Consider the following 20,447-nt stretch of genomic DNA (forward strand, 5'->3'; position numbering starts at 1 on the left):
AAATGTAGCATACAATATAGCTCAGTATTTGAATGATGGATTTTATACAGTAATTTCTGCTCATCTTTATCAAGGGGGTCAATAATTTCGAACCTGACTGTATACATACCGTAAGGTAGTTTTGGTTAGGTGTTTTTTTTATACTCAAGAGGTAGCCCATACTGCACTCGAAGACAAGGCATAGAGAGATATGACAGGCAGAAAACACACTAGCCCAGGGTTAGAGGTTAGGGTTGGAGAGTTGCTGAGCCATTAACTGTGTGTAAGCTATGGTCTTCCAGTGTTGTACCTGGGCCTGTGCTCCGTTGATCATCAGGTAGTAGAGCTTGCTGAGGATGCTCTGCTGCAGCTGGTCCCAGGAGATGGAGCGGTCCTCCCTCATCAGGAACGGAGGTCCAAACCTGAGGAGCAGATGGGAACACATGATGACCATTCAGTCAGAAGAGATAGGATCTTAGACAGTTATCAATGGGATACCTGAAGTGAACTGATCCAAAAACTTAATTTCATTGATGAGCATGTCTGTGGTCAACTAACATTTCATTGATCCAAATGACTGTTTAATCGATGTACAGTGAGTGAAGGAGTAGAGTAGAGTACACATCCTGCATTCACTTCTCACACTGTCATATAGGCAGAACCACACTAGCCCTGCTTAGGTCACTGGTTTCTTACTAGTCTTCAGGCCCCCTTCACCTATTGTCACGGATGACGCTCCACCTATATAATCACCATTATACCAGAGCTCTCATTACAGTGTATCTATATGAGACACACAGAGATAATTACACATTATAACAATAGCATAGGCATGGCCCTGCATCAGAACTGAAGGATCACATGATGCTTTCATTAAATGGCACCTCAGATTGAGACCATGTCTCTGTCATAAACTCCTCATCTCTAACTGGGAGAGGCTGAGGCTCACACACATAATTGAGAGATTCGTCACAGGGTTAATCAAGTTGCATCTCAATGATCTATCAAATTAAGATTAAATATTTTCCTCAGTGTACGTTGATCTTGCAGGTAACACGACCCAGAGCTGAATATTTTGTGAATATTTTGCGAATATTTCTCTGGCCTTCACTACACGATTTTGCTTGATTAGGTCAACGTGAAAGTGCACGAACCCTATCAAAATGTATTTCTCATCTGAGTCTTAAAGTAAAATATTGATTCTGTTCCTATTAACTCATGGAAACCATGTAGATACTCAAGGTACATTAAGTTGGATTATCGCTAACACTGTTCAACATTGTTACCATTAATATCATTGTCCTCCATTCAACATACTGTACTTTCCACAGATTGTTGTGTAATTGCAGACCCACATTCCATGGTCACTATGAGCAACAGCTGCAACAACCAGGACAAAAAGCCTTTCATTTTCTGTGCTTTGAGGTGTTTGTTCCTTTATTTTCAGGACTTGGTATGCTGTTCAGATCATCGGCCCATAGTCTTGTCAAGCCCTCTCTCTATGGCAGGCCCTAGTACACAGTACTACCCCTCTCTCTTCACCTGAGAATGATGGAAGATTGGAAGCATGTCAAATTGGCTTACAGACGTGTCCATGTTCATCCCACAATGATCCCCACACAGTCTGTGGTGCCTCCGAGGCACCGTTTTAGCAGTAGCGTTGTAAAGTCTTGAGCTACTACAGCAGTCTTGTGAGTTGTCTCTGAAGCAATGTTGTGCTTTATTTGTCTTAGTGTGCACAGAGAAAACAGCAAGAAACAAATTGTCCACTGAGCTGTTGGTGGGCATCACTCAGACTGATGGATTTAAGATGTGAGTGTTGATCGTCAGATGATCGCTCTGATAGTTTTGTGTGGGATCATCCATCTAGAACAAAGGCAGCTGTGAGGACTAGTGCATGGCCAAGCCTGCCAACGTCATAACCAAGGCAGCAGAATGGAGTGTAGCTGGGGTAGTGGTGCAATAACAATCCAAAGACATACTACAGAAATACACAGAATTAGCTCCATTGAGACAGACTTTTTCAGAGGACAATTTCACAAATATTTTCTGAAGAAATGAATCGTCATGATAACTAACCCCTGATTAACTAAGAGTATCACACACAGCTTTAAGAGGGTGCATGAATGATAAAGACTATACAGGTCAAAATGGAATCATTTGGGTTCATCTCAGGGCAAGAGCCTAAAAGACCCCAACCAGCTAGCACATAATGTTCTGAGAACCATATGTTTCTTAGAGCTTGGTGACAGCATGCTTGTCCTATGGTTATTTTGCATACAACCTTCCCACAACGTTTTGGGAATGGTACAGGATAGTTGCTTGGCTTTGGAACATTCTCAGCACATTTAAGGAACTTGACTAAACTTAATCTTCTTGGTATTTCATTACTTTAACAGAAAGTTTCCTAAAAGTACAAACATGTTTACATTTAATTTCAATTTTGGTAATGTTCTACTGTAGGAACATTGTCCAACTGGTTTGACATTGGGAATATTCTCAAATAGTTCAGAGAACATAAAAAATGTAAAAAATACTTCAGCATAATGTTTCATCATGGTTCTATCTAAAGTCATGTTCTCTAATTGTTCCAAGAATATTAAGAAACAATGTTCTTCTGTGGGAATTTCAGTAGTTTAGAATAACGTTTCCTACAGGTTTCATCATGGTTCTATTTAAAGTAATTTTTTCACATTTTTCAGAGGGAGTCTTACAAAAACTTTCCATAAAAACCACAGAAAACTTTAGTAACATTTAGAGAACTTTCTAAGAATGTTATTTAAAAACATATACATTCTGTTCTCAGCATTAACAAAACTCTATCCTCTATCATGTTAAGTATGTTCAGGTGCGTTGGCCGCGCCCACTAATTGGCCACACCTGATCATAACGAGTGCTTGTTTCATATGAAATGGGATATGTTTGAATAGACTAAAATGAACAACTTTTATTTTGTATGTGTAAAAAAACATGGCATGCTAGCTCAATCCTGGTGGCACAGTGGACTAATTCCATGGATAGAGAAAATAAGATTATATACTGGACAAAAATATAAACGCAACATGTAAAATGTTGGTCCCATGTTTCATGAGCTGAAATAAAAGATCCCAGAATTTTTCCATACGGACAAAAAGTTTATTTCTCTCAAATTTTGTGAACACATTTGTTTACATCCTTGTTAGTGAACATTTCTCCTTTTCTAAAATAATCCATTCACCTGACAGGTGTGGCATATCAAGAAGCTGATTAAACAACATGATCATTACACAGCTGCACCTTGTGCTGGGGACAATTAAAGGCCACTCTAAAATGCACAATTATGTCACACAACACAATGCCACAGATGTCTCAAGCTTTGAGGGACTGTGCAATTAGCATGCTGACTGCAGGTATGTACACCAGAGTTTTTGCCAGAGAATTGAATGTTAATTTCTCTACCATAAGATGCCTCCAACGTCGTTTTAGAGAATTTGACAGTATGTCCAACCAGCCTCACAACCGCAGACCACGTGTAACCACGCCAGACCAGGACCTCCACATCCAGCTTCTTCACCTGTGGGATTGTCTGAGAACAGCCACCGGACAGCTGATAAAACTGAGGAGTATTTCTAAAAGTTTGAAAGGAAGTTATTAAAAAAACTCAATAACATATTTCTGTTCTCAGAGCATTAATAAAATCTCCCAGGAAAACTTTCAAGGAACCAGAGTAAAACATTTTCAGAACCTCCCTGCAACCTAAAAATAAATGTTCCCAGAACAGGCGAAATGTTCCCTTCTGTTCTCGGTACATTGAAAAAACATTCCTTTTACCAGTCACAAAACGTATGGCTTCGTTCCCACAACCATTGTGAAACCAAAAACATACGTTCACTAACCCACAACTTCCAAGGAACCACATTTTGTAGCTGCGCAGTCTTTGGAATAAATCGCAAAAATAATGCAGAGCTCATATCTCTTAATAATAATTTCACGCTTATGGCAGAGTCAGATTTATTTTCATCTGTCAGACCAAAACAAATGAGAAAGTTATTTGATCCAAAAAACATCTGACACTTGTAATAAGATCATCCAATGGAGACTATGAAATGTGTCAGAATTCCCACTGATCCGCATCGCATGTCTCTCCTCAACAGGCAGTTTGTCTGCATGGAAATAAGACTCAGCATATATATGGGTCACATTATGATTTGTTTGTCCTGTTCCACACTGTGCATAATGATGGGATCACTAGGAAAGAAACATCTAAGCAAATGCAAAATACATAAAATCAATATGGGTGAGGTGGCCTGCTACAAACAGGACTGGATTTTAGACTATTAATGTCCAGCAATCTGGCTTTGAACGATCTCAGCGAGGAACTCACATCTAAAGCATGCCGTGTCCAGAGATGATACAGATTAGACAGCAAGCTCTTAGCTCTTTTACTAGGTTATATGGAATTGTTTTAAGAAGGTCATACCAAGGATAATTTTGCTATTTGATTTAGAATTTTATTTTGGCCTTACTGCTATTAGCCCATACAAATGCTTTGAATAACAGATTCACTACTTGGAACAACAGATAGTGCCCAAAAAACTCCAAAGGAAGTTTGTTCGGAAATGTCTGTCCTGCATCTTTGATAGGTATTTAACCCCTTATTTTTGGCACTGAACAGTCTCCATATATACTGTAATTCCATATTTTTTTTCAACTGGTACCGGGAGACCTTCAGACCACTCTTGTTGTGGGCAACTGACACATACGTGAGAGTCTCAGCTTTCAAAAGAGGGGTCATATTAGTGTGTAGACCACCAAACTGCTCAGACGGAACAGACAGAAGTTGGCAAATCGGCTGTACCAACTTTAGATGACTTCCAAGACACGTGTAGGGGTCATAGAGCAAAACGGACAACACCATCGTGTTCGTGAAAGTCTCATGTTTTGTTCGGACGCTACAGACGATTTTGTGAGAAGACCGATTTTCGCTCTAGTGCTGTTACCCATCACTGCAGATGCAGAAGTGCGACACCGGCGGATTGAGACGCATCCGATGCAAAATGACTGACATCTCTAGTTTAAACTAATGTTTTATTATACTAATTAGATTCGTCAAGAAGGTCTTCAAAAATATATTCACTCACTTCGGAGTTGACGGTTAAACAAAGCAATGACACTGAAATGGAAATTTCACACTGTGCTGGTTAGAGGAATGTACCTGCAAAACCTATTCCCTGTAGGACAATAAGAGAAAGACAAAGAGTGCAATCCACATGCCATTTTCTCTGCACACAAATATCTTCACTCTTCACCTGATGAGACAGAGACAGGTCTGAGCCCACTTGGGCACACACTGGTTGAATCAACATTGTTTCAAGGTCATTTTTCAACATATTGTGGCGTGGAATAAACCTGGAAATACATTGAATTTAAAAAAAGTCATCAACCAGTACTGTTTTCATCTCATTTCAACCAACATTGAAATTAGGGTAAGACTAAAACTTAAATACATCAACTTAACTTGACTAACAGGTGCTTACATCAATCTAATTTCAACATAATCAGCAGAACTATGTATACGTTGAAATTGCGTTGAAACTTCTAGTTTTTTTCTTCCTATATTGAAATTATGTTGAATTTTAGATTTGATTGGGCATATTTTATATTGTTTCAATATCAGTGAGATCAAGTCCACCATCCAGATGCCTACCTCTATGTACCCTGCTAAGTTTGGAAAACAAGCTGTGTTTGTTTCAGCTGAGCTATCATGTCAACACATTTAGACATTGATCAGCTTTCATACTCCTTTGTGTAGACTACCTAAATAAGATAGAATAGTTGAAAGTAACTCTAACTTTTCATACCCAAGCTGTATGTGAAAGTAAATTCAGAGTGAGTTTGGGTTTATGACATTGACATCTGATTTGCCCAACAAAGGACACCATTTCAACGTGTAGCTAGGTATACTATCATTCATCCATAGTTGATTGGATTTTTGGAAGTAGTTACCATAAGCCCTGTAAATAGGATTCTAAATTCATGATAATAATAAAACACTTTTACCTTTGGATATTGTCTTGTATATGAAGGACGATTGGTTGATTTAAAAAATGTTTGTTATTAAAATGTTGGATTCACTTCTCCATCTCAACAAAAATTAGTTTACAGTGTTAACTAACACTAATATGCAAGAATAATATTTTTGGGTGAACGAATGTTTCATTTTGGCATTATAATAAGGTTCGCAACAAAATGGAAAATCGTTGTGGAAATGTGTTGCAGCTCAAATCGACTACAAAATCCACATGCAATGCTTTCTTTGTGGGCTGGCTGGCTAGGTAGCTAGCTATCAAGCAAGAAAACATAGCTACACACAATAATACCAAAGACAGTATCAGCATGTGCAGTAGCTAGTTAGTTGTAAAATCGCCTAAAAAAACTGCACTATCAATTCAGGAGTCTACAATCTCAGCATGTTCAACCTGTAGATCGATGTGCCTCACAGAGGGGAGTCTGACATTCTCAACTGCAGATATACTTTTGAGGAGATGGGAAACGCTGCACATGCTATGTCTATGGTACAGGCCGGGTGCATTCTAGGCAATCTGGGACAAGGAGCGCTCTCCTTTAAGGAGTGAATGGGAGTAAATTGGGCGCTAGCTCAAAAACCAACACTAGCACTAATTTCGTCAACAAGAAGTACAACATTACAAATATTTCCGAGATGTGAGATAACTAACTTGCTACCTGTAATATCGTATAGCTTTGGAATCGTGACATTACGTACTTTAGATGAAAATAGGCACATTTCTCGACATGTACACTGACTTTGAGAAGGGATTGCGTGACGATTGGTTTAGCAACCGTGTGACACAGCATGACAACGTGAACGCGAATGGTCGACAGTCTGCTGGGTGGGGCGTTATACGTTCCTTCATATCTCTGGCAACGGCACCATGCAATGCACCTTGGATTAAAGAGGCAGACAAACAGGAAAAAGGAGCTAGACCCTCTGTTAAATAAAACATTTATCAAGGTAGGAATATTGCAAAAATAAAACAAATGGCTCATTTAATAAAAGACATCCTCCCGTGTTATGACATCGGCCAGTATTGAAATCTAACATGTATGATAGACGTTTTCACGATCTAAAAGACCTATTCCAGTGTAGTGAGAGTGACTTTACCACAGTGCTACGTCATACCAGACAGATTTCTGCCTGCTTGAACGCCAATAACTCAGATACACATGAAAACATGAAAGGACCCATAGAATTGATAGAACATCACTCAGGGATGCACAAAAACAATATACCATTCAAAATGGGTGAACCTTTCCTTTAAATTGAGGTTTTACACACGTTTTTATGTTTACAACTCTGGTTGAAATGAGATGAAAACAGTACTGGTTGATTACTTTTTTCAAATCCAATGTATTTTCCAAGTTGAGTCCACATCACAATACGTTGACAAATTACGTTGAAACAATGTTGATTGGTTGTGAAGTTTGACTTCTGACACCAGTGTGTGGTGCCCAGTGGGAGGGTTAATCAGCAATGTTGAAGCATGGGAGAATGCTGAGAGACACTAAGCCTTCTGGATGGGATTGGATTTCTCATGTCCGACTCTGTGAGGTCTCCTGAGCGAGTATTGATCCCTCCACTGCTGTCGGGCTGGATGTCTGATGGATTACTCTATCGTGTCAGATGTCAAACTTCACAACCATTCAGTTGGAGACTCGCCTCTCAATTAGATTGACAAGAAACTCTTAGAGGCTGTGACTCATTGACTGTGGCTCATTCAATTGTCACATGAGATAGTAGAGGCCTTTCTGTGCTGCATATTTCTCCATCGACATTAAAGTCGTGAGATGTTTTCCTGCTGGCCCAAAGTCGAATGAAAAGCCTACAATTAGAAATTACTCATGACCTTATGTTGTAACTGTAACTTTCTCTTTCACTTCTGAGTGACAGTATGAAGAGGTGAACAACACCAACCGCCCCTTAGACATCAGAGTGTGTTTGAAACAGTCACCTAACCTGACAGCCTGCTGGGCATTCCAGGCGGCGTTGCACACCAGCAACAGGATCTTCACCGGCACACCATGGTTCAGGAACTCTGATGACAAAGTTCCGGATGGAGGTAACCTTTGACCTTCAGGCCCGGAGGAGTACGGCAAGGACGGCAGGCTGTGGTGGTACCCTGCAGGAGGAGAGGAAAGAGGGAGGAGACAAGAGGGGGGGGGGTGGGGAAGTGAAGGAAAGTTAAATATAAGACTTGGCGAGACATTCTATTTGGGGAGGAAGGGAGAACAGATGGAGCGGGCACTGCAGACTCTCCCAGCAGGAGGTCTTATCTGATGCAGCTTTTCACTCCTGGTGGGTGCCAGCACTTCTCACCAGCTAACTTCTCTTCCCTCACACTGTGGAGTGTGACTGAGCAAAAGCCTGCTGAAATTACAGCACTCACAGACGTGACATTAGCAGATGCTGTGTTACCAACCTACTAACCTCATCCCCACGCACAGCGCATATAAGCCTGGGATATCAACCACTCAAAGTTGGCTTTAGTGAGTGACCATAGAATTATATGCGAGTGATTCTATGGCAAAGTATTTGTCATCATCTCATTTTAGCGAATCACATGTGCTTGTGGTGTGGTGTGCTTGTGGTGCTCTGTGCTTGTGATGTACTAGCGTAAGGGGAAGGGTTAGGGGGAAGGTGTTGTGGGAGATGATTGGTTGGTAGATTAGTTAGATTAAGCCAATGCCTATGTGCCAGGAGTTTCTCCCAGCTCTATGTTTTGGCCAAGTTTGACGCGCTGGTCCACCAGACTCTACGCACATTTGTGCAGGAGAGTCTGGGAACGAGATTACCAACCTAGACAATGCCAACCCATCAGGTGGCACTGTCACCAAAACACTTGGTGATAAATCACATGGTAAATAGGACTGTAGACAGAAACGAGCAGCTATTGATTGGCCCGGCGACAGTGTTCTCCCAAAACCACAGCTTTGTATTAAACACCGCTGTTTACACCCATCCAGTTCACAATTAATCATCGCCAACGGTGAATGTCACGCTTGAAGGCCCCAAAGCAGCCAAGATCCTGAGTGTGCAAATATCCCACCATTCAATCCAGCCACACCACAGGTCTAATACCAGGATATAGGAGAGTGAAGGAATGCATGGAAACAAAGACCTATTCAATATCAATCAGACACTTCATGTAAACAGCTCTGATATGATATGATAGAGCCCTGACCTGAGAGTGAACATAATGAGGAAAAGTATTACTGCCCTTCATTTATTCATGTTCAACTAATGAAGCAGCTGATCAAACCCTCTTCAATCATGTTCTTCAATTTACATAAGCGTTGACCTCTGATTACTGTGAGGATGATTTATGTAAAGAATCCCTTCTTTAATGACTGGTGAAACGTTCAGAATTCAGCAGTAAAATGCAGAGGTCACCTCATGGACTGTCCCCACGTGATTGATGCTGGGTGGAAGGAGGTCTCTCATCAGTCATTAAATCAAAGTGTATTTCTTTATGTTTGGGCATCACAAATGTATTTTTTCAAGACATCTCCCCCAAGGTATTTTCACTGGTCTTTAAATTACAACCAGTTTCCTACCTTTAGGTTGATGTCAGCTTTTCAGAATGACGGATGGAGTGTCAAAAAAGCTCACGGCAGATTCCTGTAGATACACAGAAACTTCAACTTGTACACACACGCACGCACACAAATGTAATATGCCTGTTGATTGTAGTCTCCTGTCATGAGTGATATGACTCTGTATAAGATCATGGAATAGTTGTGTATTCACTCTCCTGTAGTCTAGGGTTACGTCTGAGAAACATTTACATTTTCAATTCCCTGACAGATGTGAAGGACAGGATGAGCCAGCCTGAACACTGTGAAAGCCAGTAATTAAACACCTCTGCCCCCAAAGAGATCCACTTCAATGACTGGATTAGCAGGGTCAGGTATTGACTGGTTCCGAGAAAGCCGTGAAGCCCTATAGCGAAGACAGACACCTCACTGACCACATACCGAGACTGAGACGTCAGTGATTACTAGGGTGGTAGCGATCATGAAATTGTGTCAGTCGGTGATTGTCAAGTAAATAACTGCCGGTCTCACGGAAATTGACCGTTAATTGACATAAACACATTCAGCATCTCCTGGCTTCCACACATAGCCTATAAGCCACTGATGCAGACCTTTGGAACATCTATATTTTAAAAAGTCTAATAAATCCATAGCCTACACCATCACAATAAATCCAATATGCATTTTAGACAGGTCTAAAGAAACAGGATATGAAGAAAATGTAGTCTATTTCAGAAGAACAGAATAGCATACTCTTTGTCCTTATGTTAGGTCCTGATCAGGCTATGCCATATGGCTGTGGGCTACACTAGTTCATTTAGCAGACAAGATTCACTTAGAATTTCGTGGCATTATTTTATAGTATGAATAAAATCGAAAATATATTTTCTCTAAAGGATTTGAGGGAGTGCGCACATCCAGCTATTCTGTGTTGAGCGGTTAATAAAGAAACAGGTCCTCCTATAAGCTTAATTTAGAGTTATTTATGCAACTTTAGTTGTGATCAAAACGTATAGAACAACGTTTGTATTTTTAATACAAGGCTGCATGATGCCACTAATGATGATTTGAAAAAAGTCACATGAAAGGCATGAGCTCTGCTTGGTCATTTGCGCAGGCTGTGCACATTTAATCAAATCAAATGTTATTAGTCACATGCACCGAATACAACAGGTGTAGACCTAACAGTGAAATGTTTACTTACGAGCCCCTAACCAAAAATGCAGTTTAAAAAAATACAGATAAGAATAAGAAATAAAAGTAACAAGTAATTAAAGAACAGCGAGACTATATACAGGGGGTACCGGTAGATGATAACAACAGACAGTAGCAGTGGTGTAAAAGAGGGGGGGGAAATGCAAATAGTCTGGGTAGCCATTTGATTAGATGTTCAGGAGTCTTATGGCTTGGGGGTAGAAGCTGTTTAGAAGCCTTTTGAATCTAGACTTGGAGCTCCGGTACCGCTTGCCGTGCGGTAGCAGAGAGAACAGTCTATGGCTAGGGTGGCTGGAGTCTTTGATAACTTTTAGGGCCTTCCTCTGACACAGCCTGGTATAGAGGTCCTGGATGGCAGGAAGCTTGGCCCCGGTGATGTACTGGGCCGTACGCACTACCCTCTGTAGTGCCTTGCGGTCGGAGGCGGAGCAGTTGCCAAACCATGCAGTGATGCAACCTGTCAGGATGCTCTCGATGATGCAACTGTAGAACCTTTTGAGGATCTGAGGACCCATGCCAAATCTTTTCAGTCTCCTGAGGGGGAATAGGTTTTGTCGTGCCCTCTTCACGACTGTCTTGGTGTGCTTGGACCATGTTAGTTTGTTGGTGATGTGGACACCAAGGAACTTGAAGCTCTCAACCTGCTCCACTGCAGCCCCGTCAATGAGAATGGGGGTGTGCTCGGTCCTCTTTTTCCTGTAGTCCACAATCATCTCCTTTGTCTTGATCACGTTGAGGGAGAGGTTGTTGTCCTGGCACCACACGGCTAGGTCTCTGACCTCCTCCCTATAGACTGTCTCTCATTCACAATTTGACAAGTACTTGATAATGCCTCAAATTTCTTGGCGTCATCCCCTTTGTGTGACTATAATTCCCCTAAGAAAATCCATGTCTTTTGAGGCCAATGGCCGTTGTGCACTTGGGTTGAATATAATAATTATAATTCCCTTCTCCCGGCTGCGTGCTCCGAAACACCTCTCACTCTTATGGCTCTCTCAGATAGCTCAACTCTTATTAGCCAATGCCCGTCACGTGATCTATCACACCCTGATCTGTTTCACCAATTCACTTTGTGATTGTCTCCACCCCCCTCCAGGTGTCGCCCATCTTCCCCATTATCCCCTGTGTATTTATACCTGTGTTCTCTGTTTGTCTGTTGCCAGTTCGTCTTGTTTGTTCAAGTCAACCAGCGTTTTATGTCTCAGCTCCTGCTTTTCCCGTCTCTCTTTTCTCACCCTCCTGGTTTTGACCCTTACCTGTCCTGATTCCGAGCCCGCCTGCCTGCCTGACCACTCCGCCTGCCCCTGACCCTGCCTGCCGCCCGGTACCGTTGCCCCACCTCTGGTTTACTATCCATGCCTGCCTTGACCTGTCTATTACCTGCCGCCGTTGGTATATTAAACTATTGTTTATTCGACGTGGTCTGGGTCTTACCTTCATACTTGATAGTGATCTGATCTTTTTCTCAAGCTACAAGTGAAAACAGACACATCAGGGAAGCAACTGTGCGTCCTTATCCAATTCCGACTCGCATATTGAAGATATTAGAAGAATTGTCCATATTTACTTTTCGAGTAGGCCTAATGAACAGCAAAAGCACTAGCTTATGTCAATCTACTATCCCCCATAATACAAAAGTTGACCGATTCTATTCTGTGCGAGAAATAAATATTCCAAACATAGTCTGGGACAGTTGTGGGATGCGATAGATCCCAAATGAATACAACCACTAGCATCCCAAAACATTTTTTAAGCATTGAGGCTGACGCAACCGATCAGAACGTTTAGCTTAAAATATTGATAAATATTTAGGCTATTTCTTCACATTATAAGCGCAGTAAAGCGCACACGGCAGTAGGCTACACGCGTGAATGTTCCAAAATGCAATCAATTAGCGGGAAAACACCATTCTCAAAAGTGTGATTATGCATGTAATGCTTTTACTATAAAGGTGAATTTTTATGGTGAAAATGATCTTCCCCAAACTTTAAACTCACGCTCTGCGTGATTGTATGCCAGTTAGGCTCTACACCCCTTGTAAAGCAGATTAATGTGCTTAATTTTAAGAAGTTATTAGGCCACTTTAGTTGTGATACAAACAGTATCAAAAAATATATCCCTATGGACTAATGGACTAAGCTAGACGAGACTATGACTTATAAAGTTTTTTTTTAAAGGCACGAGCTGTTTCTTGCCTTACTGCACAGCTGGGCATCTTTCACAAGTGATAATATATCATTCACAAGTGATAGGCTAATATTGTCACCCATTAGACTGTTCTTGATTTAATTTTGTCTTTACATATACTAAATAATATGTGTGAGATTTGTTTTGATTTAGAATGGACCATTATCATGCACTGCTCTCGAAACAGGGGCAGGGGGAAAATGGACGTCATCTATGCACTTAAATAACGAATGGAGGGCACTTTTCCCGTAGTTAATTTTCACGCCAGCCAGGTAGGCTACACTCCTGTTGTAAAGAGAAGAAATGTGCTTATATTAGGAAAGTTGAGAAATAAATATAGTAGGCCTAGCCTATAGAAAGCTGATGGGATCCTCCTCTTTTTAATAGAGGCCTCTGTTTTAGTCTCTCATGAAGTGTTTGATTAGATTTTGGATCACATTTGCATTGATGTCAGAGTGATTAGAGGGACAATATAGTGCTGAGTACCAGGCAGCTTGTCACGCCTACTCCCCCTCCCTGGCGCCAGGCTACACGTCTTTCCGGTCACAACTTGCAGACTTGTTTACGTGTTGCTGTGCGTTTTGTTGCCAACCTTACTTTGCTACCTGACAACTTTACGGTTTTTACTTTTTAATTACCGTTTATATTTTTAGTTTTTCCCTCACTCAACTTTTTTTCATTCAACCTTTTCACTCCGGGCGCTTTATCTGGACATGGTTCGTCAGGACCTCCAACAGCCGAAGCTAAGTAGTAACATTAACATGATGCCTTCTAATTGCAGTCACTGTACTCATAATATACAGGAGAACGACCGCCTTACGGCGAGGATAGCTGTGCTACAAGCCCAGCTTCAGAAGCAATCGTTAGGCAAGGGTAATTTCAGTGTAGAAAAGGATGAAATAGCGTCTGTGCCACCAGTAAGTACAGATAGTAACGTTAGTATAAATCCCCTCGCACGGTCCCCGCAGCCGGACAACTTTCTCATGGCTTCTGGAGGGAAATGCTGTAGGAATGCTCAACCGGTGTTGCTCATTCAGCAGACAGAAACTTGCAACTGGTTTTCCCCATTAAGCAGCGAGTCGGAGTCTGAGGCCGAGCCTTCTCTGGTCTCTACTCCTCCCGTTACGGGGTCTGAGACGCTGAAGCTTCCCACCATTAGCTCTGACAAATTGAAAACCCTAGTCATTGGCGACTCCATTACCCGCAGTATTAGACTTAAAACGAATCATCCAGTGATCATACACTGTTTACCAGGGGGCAGGGCTACCGACGTTAAGGCAAATCTGAAGATGGTGCTGGCTAAAGCTAAAACTGGCGAGTGTAGAGAGTATAGAGATATTGTTATCCACGTCGGCACCAACGATGTTAGGATGAAACAGTCAGAGGTCACCAAGCGCAACATAGCTTCAGCGTGTAAATCAGCTAGAAAGATGTGTCGGCATCGAGTAATTGTCTCTGGCCCCCTCCCAGTTAGGGGGAGTGATGAGCTCTACAGCAGAGTCTCACAACTCAATCGCTGGTTGAAAACTGTTTTCTGCACCTCCCAAAAGATAGAATTTGTAGATAATTGGCCCTCTTTCTGGGACTCACCCACAAACAGGAACAAGCCTGGCCTGCTGAGGAGTGACGGACTCCATCCTAGCTGGAGGGGTGCTCTCATCTTATCTACCAACATAGACAGGGCTCTAACTCCTCTAGCTCCACAATGAAATAGGGTGCAGGCCAGGCAGCACTGCCAGCTTAGTGGAGTCTGCCACTAGCACAGTCAGTGTAGTCAGCTCAGCTATCCCCATTGAGACCGTGTCTGTGCCTCGACCTAGGTTGGGCAAAACTAAACATGGCGGTGTTCTCCTTAGCAATCTCACTAGGATAAAGACCTCCTCCATTCCTGCCATTATTGAAAGAGATCGTGATACCTCACATCTCAAAATAGGGCTACTTAATGTTAGATCCCTCACTTCAAAGGCAGTTAAAGTCAATGAACTAATCACTGATCATAATCTTGATGTGATTGGCCTGACTGAAACATGGCTTAAGCCTGATGAATTTACTGTGTTAAATGAGGCCTCACCTCCTGGTTACACTAGTGACCATATCCCCCGTGCATCCCGCAAAGGCAGAGGTGTTACTAACATTTACGATAGCAAATTTCAATTAACAAAAAAAATAAATACGTTTTCGTCTTTTGAGCTTCTAGTCATGAAATCTATGCAGCCAACTCAATCACTTTTTATAGCTACTGTTTACAGGCCTCCTGAGCCATATACAGCGTTCCTCACTGTGTTCCCTGAATTCCTATCGGACCTTGTAGTCATAGCAGATAATATTCCAATTTTTGGTGATTTTAATATTCACATGGAAAAGTCCACAGACCCACTGCAAAAGGCTTTCGGAGCCATCATCGACTAACCACCTAACTGAGGAACTCAATTTAACAAAGCGCATTAACCTGGAACGGAAATGGCGCTACACCAAACTGGAAGTCTTCCGACTAGCTTGGAAAGACAGTACCGTGCAGTATCGAAGAGCCCTCAATGCTGCTCGATCATCCTATTTTTCCAACTTAATTGAGGAAAAAAAGAACAATCCGAAATTTCTTTTTGATACTGTCGCAAAGCTAACTAACTAACTAACTAAACTACTAAACTAAACTAACTAAAAAGCAGCATTCCCCAACTGGCTTTCACTTCAGCAGTAATAAATTCATGAACTTCTTTGAGGAAAAGATCATGATCATTAGAAAGCAAATTACGGACTCCTCTTTAAATCTGCGTATTCCTCCAAAGCTCAGTTGTCCTGAGTCTGCACAACTCTGCCAGGACCTAGGATCAAGAGAGACACTCAAGTGTTTTAGTACTATATCTCTTGACACAATGATGAAAATAATCATGGCCTCTAAACTTTCAAGCTGCATACTGGACCCTATTCCAACTAAACTACTGAAATATCTGCTTCCTGTGCTTGGCCCTCCTATGTTGAACATAATAAACGGCTCTCTATCGCCCGGATGTGTACCAAACTCACTAAAAGTGGCAGTAATAAAGCCTCTCTTGAAAAAGCCAAACCTTGACCCAGAAAATATAAAAAACTATCGGCCTATATCGAATCTTCCATTCCTCTCAAAATGTTTTGAAAAAGCTGTTGCGCAGCAACTCACTGCCTTCCTGAAGACAAACAATGTATACGAAATGCTTCAGTCTGGTTTTAGACCCCATCATAGCACTGAGACTGCACTTGTGAAGGTGGTAAATTACCTTTTAATGGCATCAGACCGAGGCTCTGCATCTGTCCTCGTGCTCCTAGACCTTAGTGCTGCATTTGATACCATCGATCACCATATTCTTTTGAAGAGATTGGAAACCCAAATTGGTCTACACGGACAAGTTCTGGCCTGGTTAAGATCTTATCTGTCGGAAAGATATCAGTTTGCCTCTGTGGATGGTTTGTCTTCTGACAATCAACTGTAAATTTCGGTGTTCCTCAAGGTTCCGTTTTAAGACCACTATTATTTTCACTATATATTTGACCTCTTGGGGATGTCATTCGAAAACATAATGTTAACTTTCACTGCTATGCGGATGACACACAGCTGTACATTTCAATGAAACATGGTGAAGCCCCAAAATTGCCCTCGCTAGAAGCCTGTGTTTCAGACATAAGGAAGTGGATGGCTGCAAACTTTCTACTTTTAAACTCGGAAAAAACAGAGATGCTTGTTCTAGGTCCCAAGAAACAAAGAGATCTTCTGTTGAATCTGACAATTAATCTTGATGGTTGGTTGTAAAGTCGTCTCAAATAAAACTGTGAAGGACCTCGGCGTTACTCTGGACCCTGATCTCTCTTTTGACGAACATATCAAGACTGTTTCAAGGACAGCTTTTTTCCATCTACGTAACATTGCAAAAATCAAAAACTTTCTGTCCAAGAATTATGCAGAAAAATTAATCCATGCTTTTGTTACTTCTAGGTTAGACTACTGCAATGCTCTACTTTCCGGCTACCCGGATAAAGCACTAAATAAACTTCAGTTAGTGCTAAATAAGGCTGCTAGAATCCTGACAAGAACCCCCAAAAATTATCATATTACTCCAGTGCTAGCCTCCCTACTCTGGCTTCCTGTTAAGGCAAGGGCTGATTTCAAGGTTTTACTGCTAACCTACAAAGCATTACATGGGCTTGCTCCTACCTATCTTTCCGATTTGGTCCTGCCGTACATACCTACATGTACGCTACGGTCACAAGACGCAGGCCTCCTAATTGTCCCTAGCATTTCAAAGCAAACAGCTGGAGGCAGGGCTTTCTCCTATAGAGCTCCATTTTTATGGAATGGTCTGCCTACCCATGTGAGAGACGTAGACTCGGTCTCAACCTTTAAGTCTTTACTGAAGACTCATCTCTTCAGTGGGTCATATGATTGAGTGTAGTCTGGCCCAGGAGTGTGAAGGTGAACCGAAAGGCTCTGGAGCAACGAACCGCCCTTGCTGTCTCTGCCTGGCCGGTTCTCATCTCTCCCCTGGGATTCTCTGCCTCTAACCCTATTACAGGGGCTGAGTCACTGGCTTACTGGTGCTCTTTCATGCCGTCCCTTGGAGCGGTGCATCACTTTAGTGGGTTTAGTCACTGACGTGATCTTCCTGTCTGGGTTGGCGCCCCCCCTTGGGTTGTGCCGTGGCGGAGATCTTTGTGGGCTATACTCGGCCTTGTCTCAGGATGGTAAGTTGGTGGTTGAAGATATCCCTCTAGTGGTGTGAGGGCTGTGCTTTGGCAAAGTGGGTGGGGTTATGTCCTTCCTGTTTGGCCCTGTCTGGGGGTATCATCGGATGGGGCCACAGTGTCTCCTGACCCATCCTGTCTCAGCCTCCAGTATTTATGCTGCAGTAGTTTATGTGTCGAGGGAGTAGGGTCAGTTTGTTATATCTGGAAACTTCTCCTGTCTTATCCGGTGTCCTGTGTGAATTTAAGTATCCTCTCTCTAATTCTCTCTTTCTTTCTCTCTCTCGGAGGACCTAAGCCCTAGGACCATGCCTCAGGACTACCTGGCATGATGACTCCTTGCTGTCCTCAGTCCACCTGGCCGTGCTGCTGCTCCAGTTTCAACTGTTCTGCCTGCGGCTATGGAACCCTGACCTGTTCACCGGACGTGCTACCTGTCCCAGACCTACTGTTTTCAACTCTCTAGAGACAGCAGGAGCGGTAAAGATACTCTTAATGATCGGCTATGAAAAGCCAACTGACATTTACTCCTGAGGTGCTGACTTGCTGCACCCTCGACAACTACTGTGATTATTATTATTTGACCATGCTGGTCATTTATGAACATTTGAACATCTTGGCCATGTTCTGTTATAATCTCCACCTGGCACAGCCAGAAGAGGACTGGCCACCCCTCATAGCCTGGTTCCTCTCTAGGTTTCTTCCTAGGTTTTGGCCTTTCTAGGGAGTTTTTCCTAGCCACTGTGCTTCTACACCTGCATTGCTTGCTGTTTGGAGTTTTAGGCTGGGTTTCTGTACAGCACTTTGAGATATCAGCTGATGTAAGAAGGGCTATATAAATACATTTGATTTGATTTGATTTTGATTACACGCACCTGTCACCATCATTTCACGCAGCAGAGCTCATTGGACTCACCTGGACTCCTTCACGTGGTTGATTGCCCCTGTATGTTCCTCGGTGGTGTTCCCTGTGTCCACATTAATTGTTGTTATGTGTTTCTGTTCTGTTCCTGTTCTGTTTCATGTCCATCAGTTATTACACCTTCACTCCCTGTACCTGCTTCCTATCTCCTGTGTCAATCCTTTCACAGTTAGCACGTTTGGTAGGCTACTAATAACCATCAGCAGCATCAGAGCTTGGAGAAGCTTAATTACCATGACTAAACGGTCATGTGTAATTTGAGTGCCATCATGACTCGTGACTGCCGGTGTGGCGGTAATACAGTCACCGTAACAGCCCTAGTGATGACTTCATGGCGTTTGTCTCCTCCACTGAGTGACCTAGTTAGCCAGGCTTCTGAATGTGCCCACGCTGAGGAGCCTGAACTAATTATTGGGCTTTTCAAACAAGCGTTCCACATCAGTTCCACCTAAACTGGAAGCCCTGTCTGTTTGTTAGACAGTAAATTGAAGCACATGTGAAAAATCCCACTGATGCCCTGACAGGGGGAACTCTATGGCCTGGCAGCCAGACAGCATACTGTATTACAACCATACTATATTAGAGACACAATGGACAAACCATGTCATGGTGGGATGCAGGGTCGACTGAGTTTGGATCAGTCATTGATTAGATGAAGTCATGCAATCTGTTATTAATTTCCTTAATATGAGCCTGGTATGAACAACCAAGACACTGTCAACCCAATACAACCTGAAGAAGGGGAATACCTGATGGGGAAAGAACATGTTATCTGTGTGTATGATGCACTTCACTGAATGTGAAATAAGATACTTCTATGAGAATTGCCATGACAATGGAGCTCTGTGGGTACAGAATCAATGTTTACATAAACTGACATAGGAAGTGCTTACACCTCTCTTCCTATTTCACCATGCCATGAAAGGTCAGGCAGGAGGAAAAATACTCCCAGACACCATCATCTCTCATGAATCTCTTGTGCCACACTGGGATATTCCATACATTGTAGATAGTTCATGTAAACCTTGTTGACAGCGACTCAATTACTCATTCTCCTCGCTGACAACCACCAAATGAAAATGCTGCCAGGCACAGACACACGCACACTCCACCATTTTTCTACAGGCCGCTCATCAAGGTGTGAAGTGACATTACTGATAGGCTGTGTGTCAAACAGAGGTGGACAGCCCCTGCTTCACATTTTTATGATTTTGAACATGATTCTAGGACATTTAGTGATAGCCATTAGTGACAGCCAGTCGCTGATGTGCTTAAAGTGAGTCACCCTCTGAATTCAACTAATGTACTGTAGCATGGTGCCAAGGCTCTTGTTTTTTTTTAGCCATACAGTAAGTGCTACAATTCATTTGAGTTGATGCCTCAGCTTGACAGCTTCTATTGGTACCTGAGACACTCCATTCAGACAGTGTCAGGTTTTGGCCAAGACTGTTCGGGTTTTGGTCACTAGATGTCCCCATTGCACCTTTTTTGTACCTTTTGTTTTTCTTGCTCTAATTATTGTTTGCACCTGTAGGTCATTCCCTTGTTAGTATTTAAACCCTGTGTGTTCCTCAGTTCCTTGCTCAGTGTTTGTAAGTTAGCACCCAGCCCCAGCCTTGTTTTATACAGATATTTCTCTTGTTGGATTTTCCAGAGTTTCTCTGGTTTAGTTCTTGTGTATTATTTGAGTAGTCTTTTGAGGTTTGTTTTTCCCTGCTGTTTTTTACCACTTTGTGGAGTTTCTTATGTATTTTGGAGGATTTCCATTTTGTGCCTCTTGGCTTTATTTTTGGACATTGTGGATTTAGTTTCTTTGCCTGAAGATTTTGTTCTTTTATTA

General features: G+C 42.2%; 1 protein-coding gene across 2 annotated transcripts in view; it reads right to left on the bottom strand.

Moving 5' to 3' along the window:
- Nucleotides 1-20,447, bottom strand: part of LOC129833300 (ubiquitin carboxyl-terminal hydrolase 43-like) — a 100,413-nt gene that overhangs the window by 21,220 nt on the left and 58,746 nt on the right. For both annotated transcript variants that reach the window (XM_055897799.1, XM_055897797.1), the window contains exons 7-8: nt 7,994-8,156; nt 290-401 (exon numbers count right to left, since the gene is read on the bottom strand). In XM_055897799.1, coding sequence (XP_055753774.1) covers nt 290-401; nt 7,994-8,156 — 275 coding nt within the window. The remainder of the gene's footprint in view (nt 1-289; nt 402-7,993; nt 8,157-20,447) is intronic.

This window comes from Salvelinus fontinalis, chromosome 34 (assembly GCF_029448725.1).
Source record: "Salvelinus fontinalis isolate EN_2023a chromosome 34, ASM2944872v1, whole genome shotgun sequence".
Lineage (NCBI taxonomy): Eukaryota > Metazoa > Chordata > Actinopteri > Salmoniformes > Salmonidae > Salvelinus > Salvelinus fontinalis.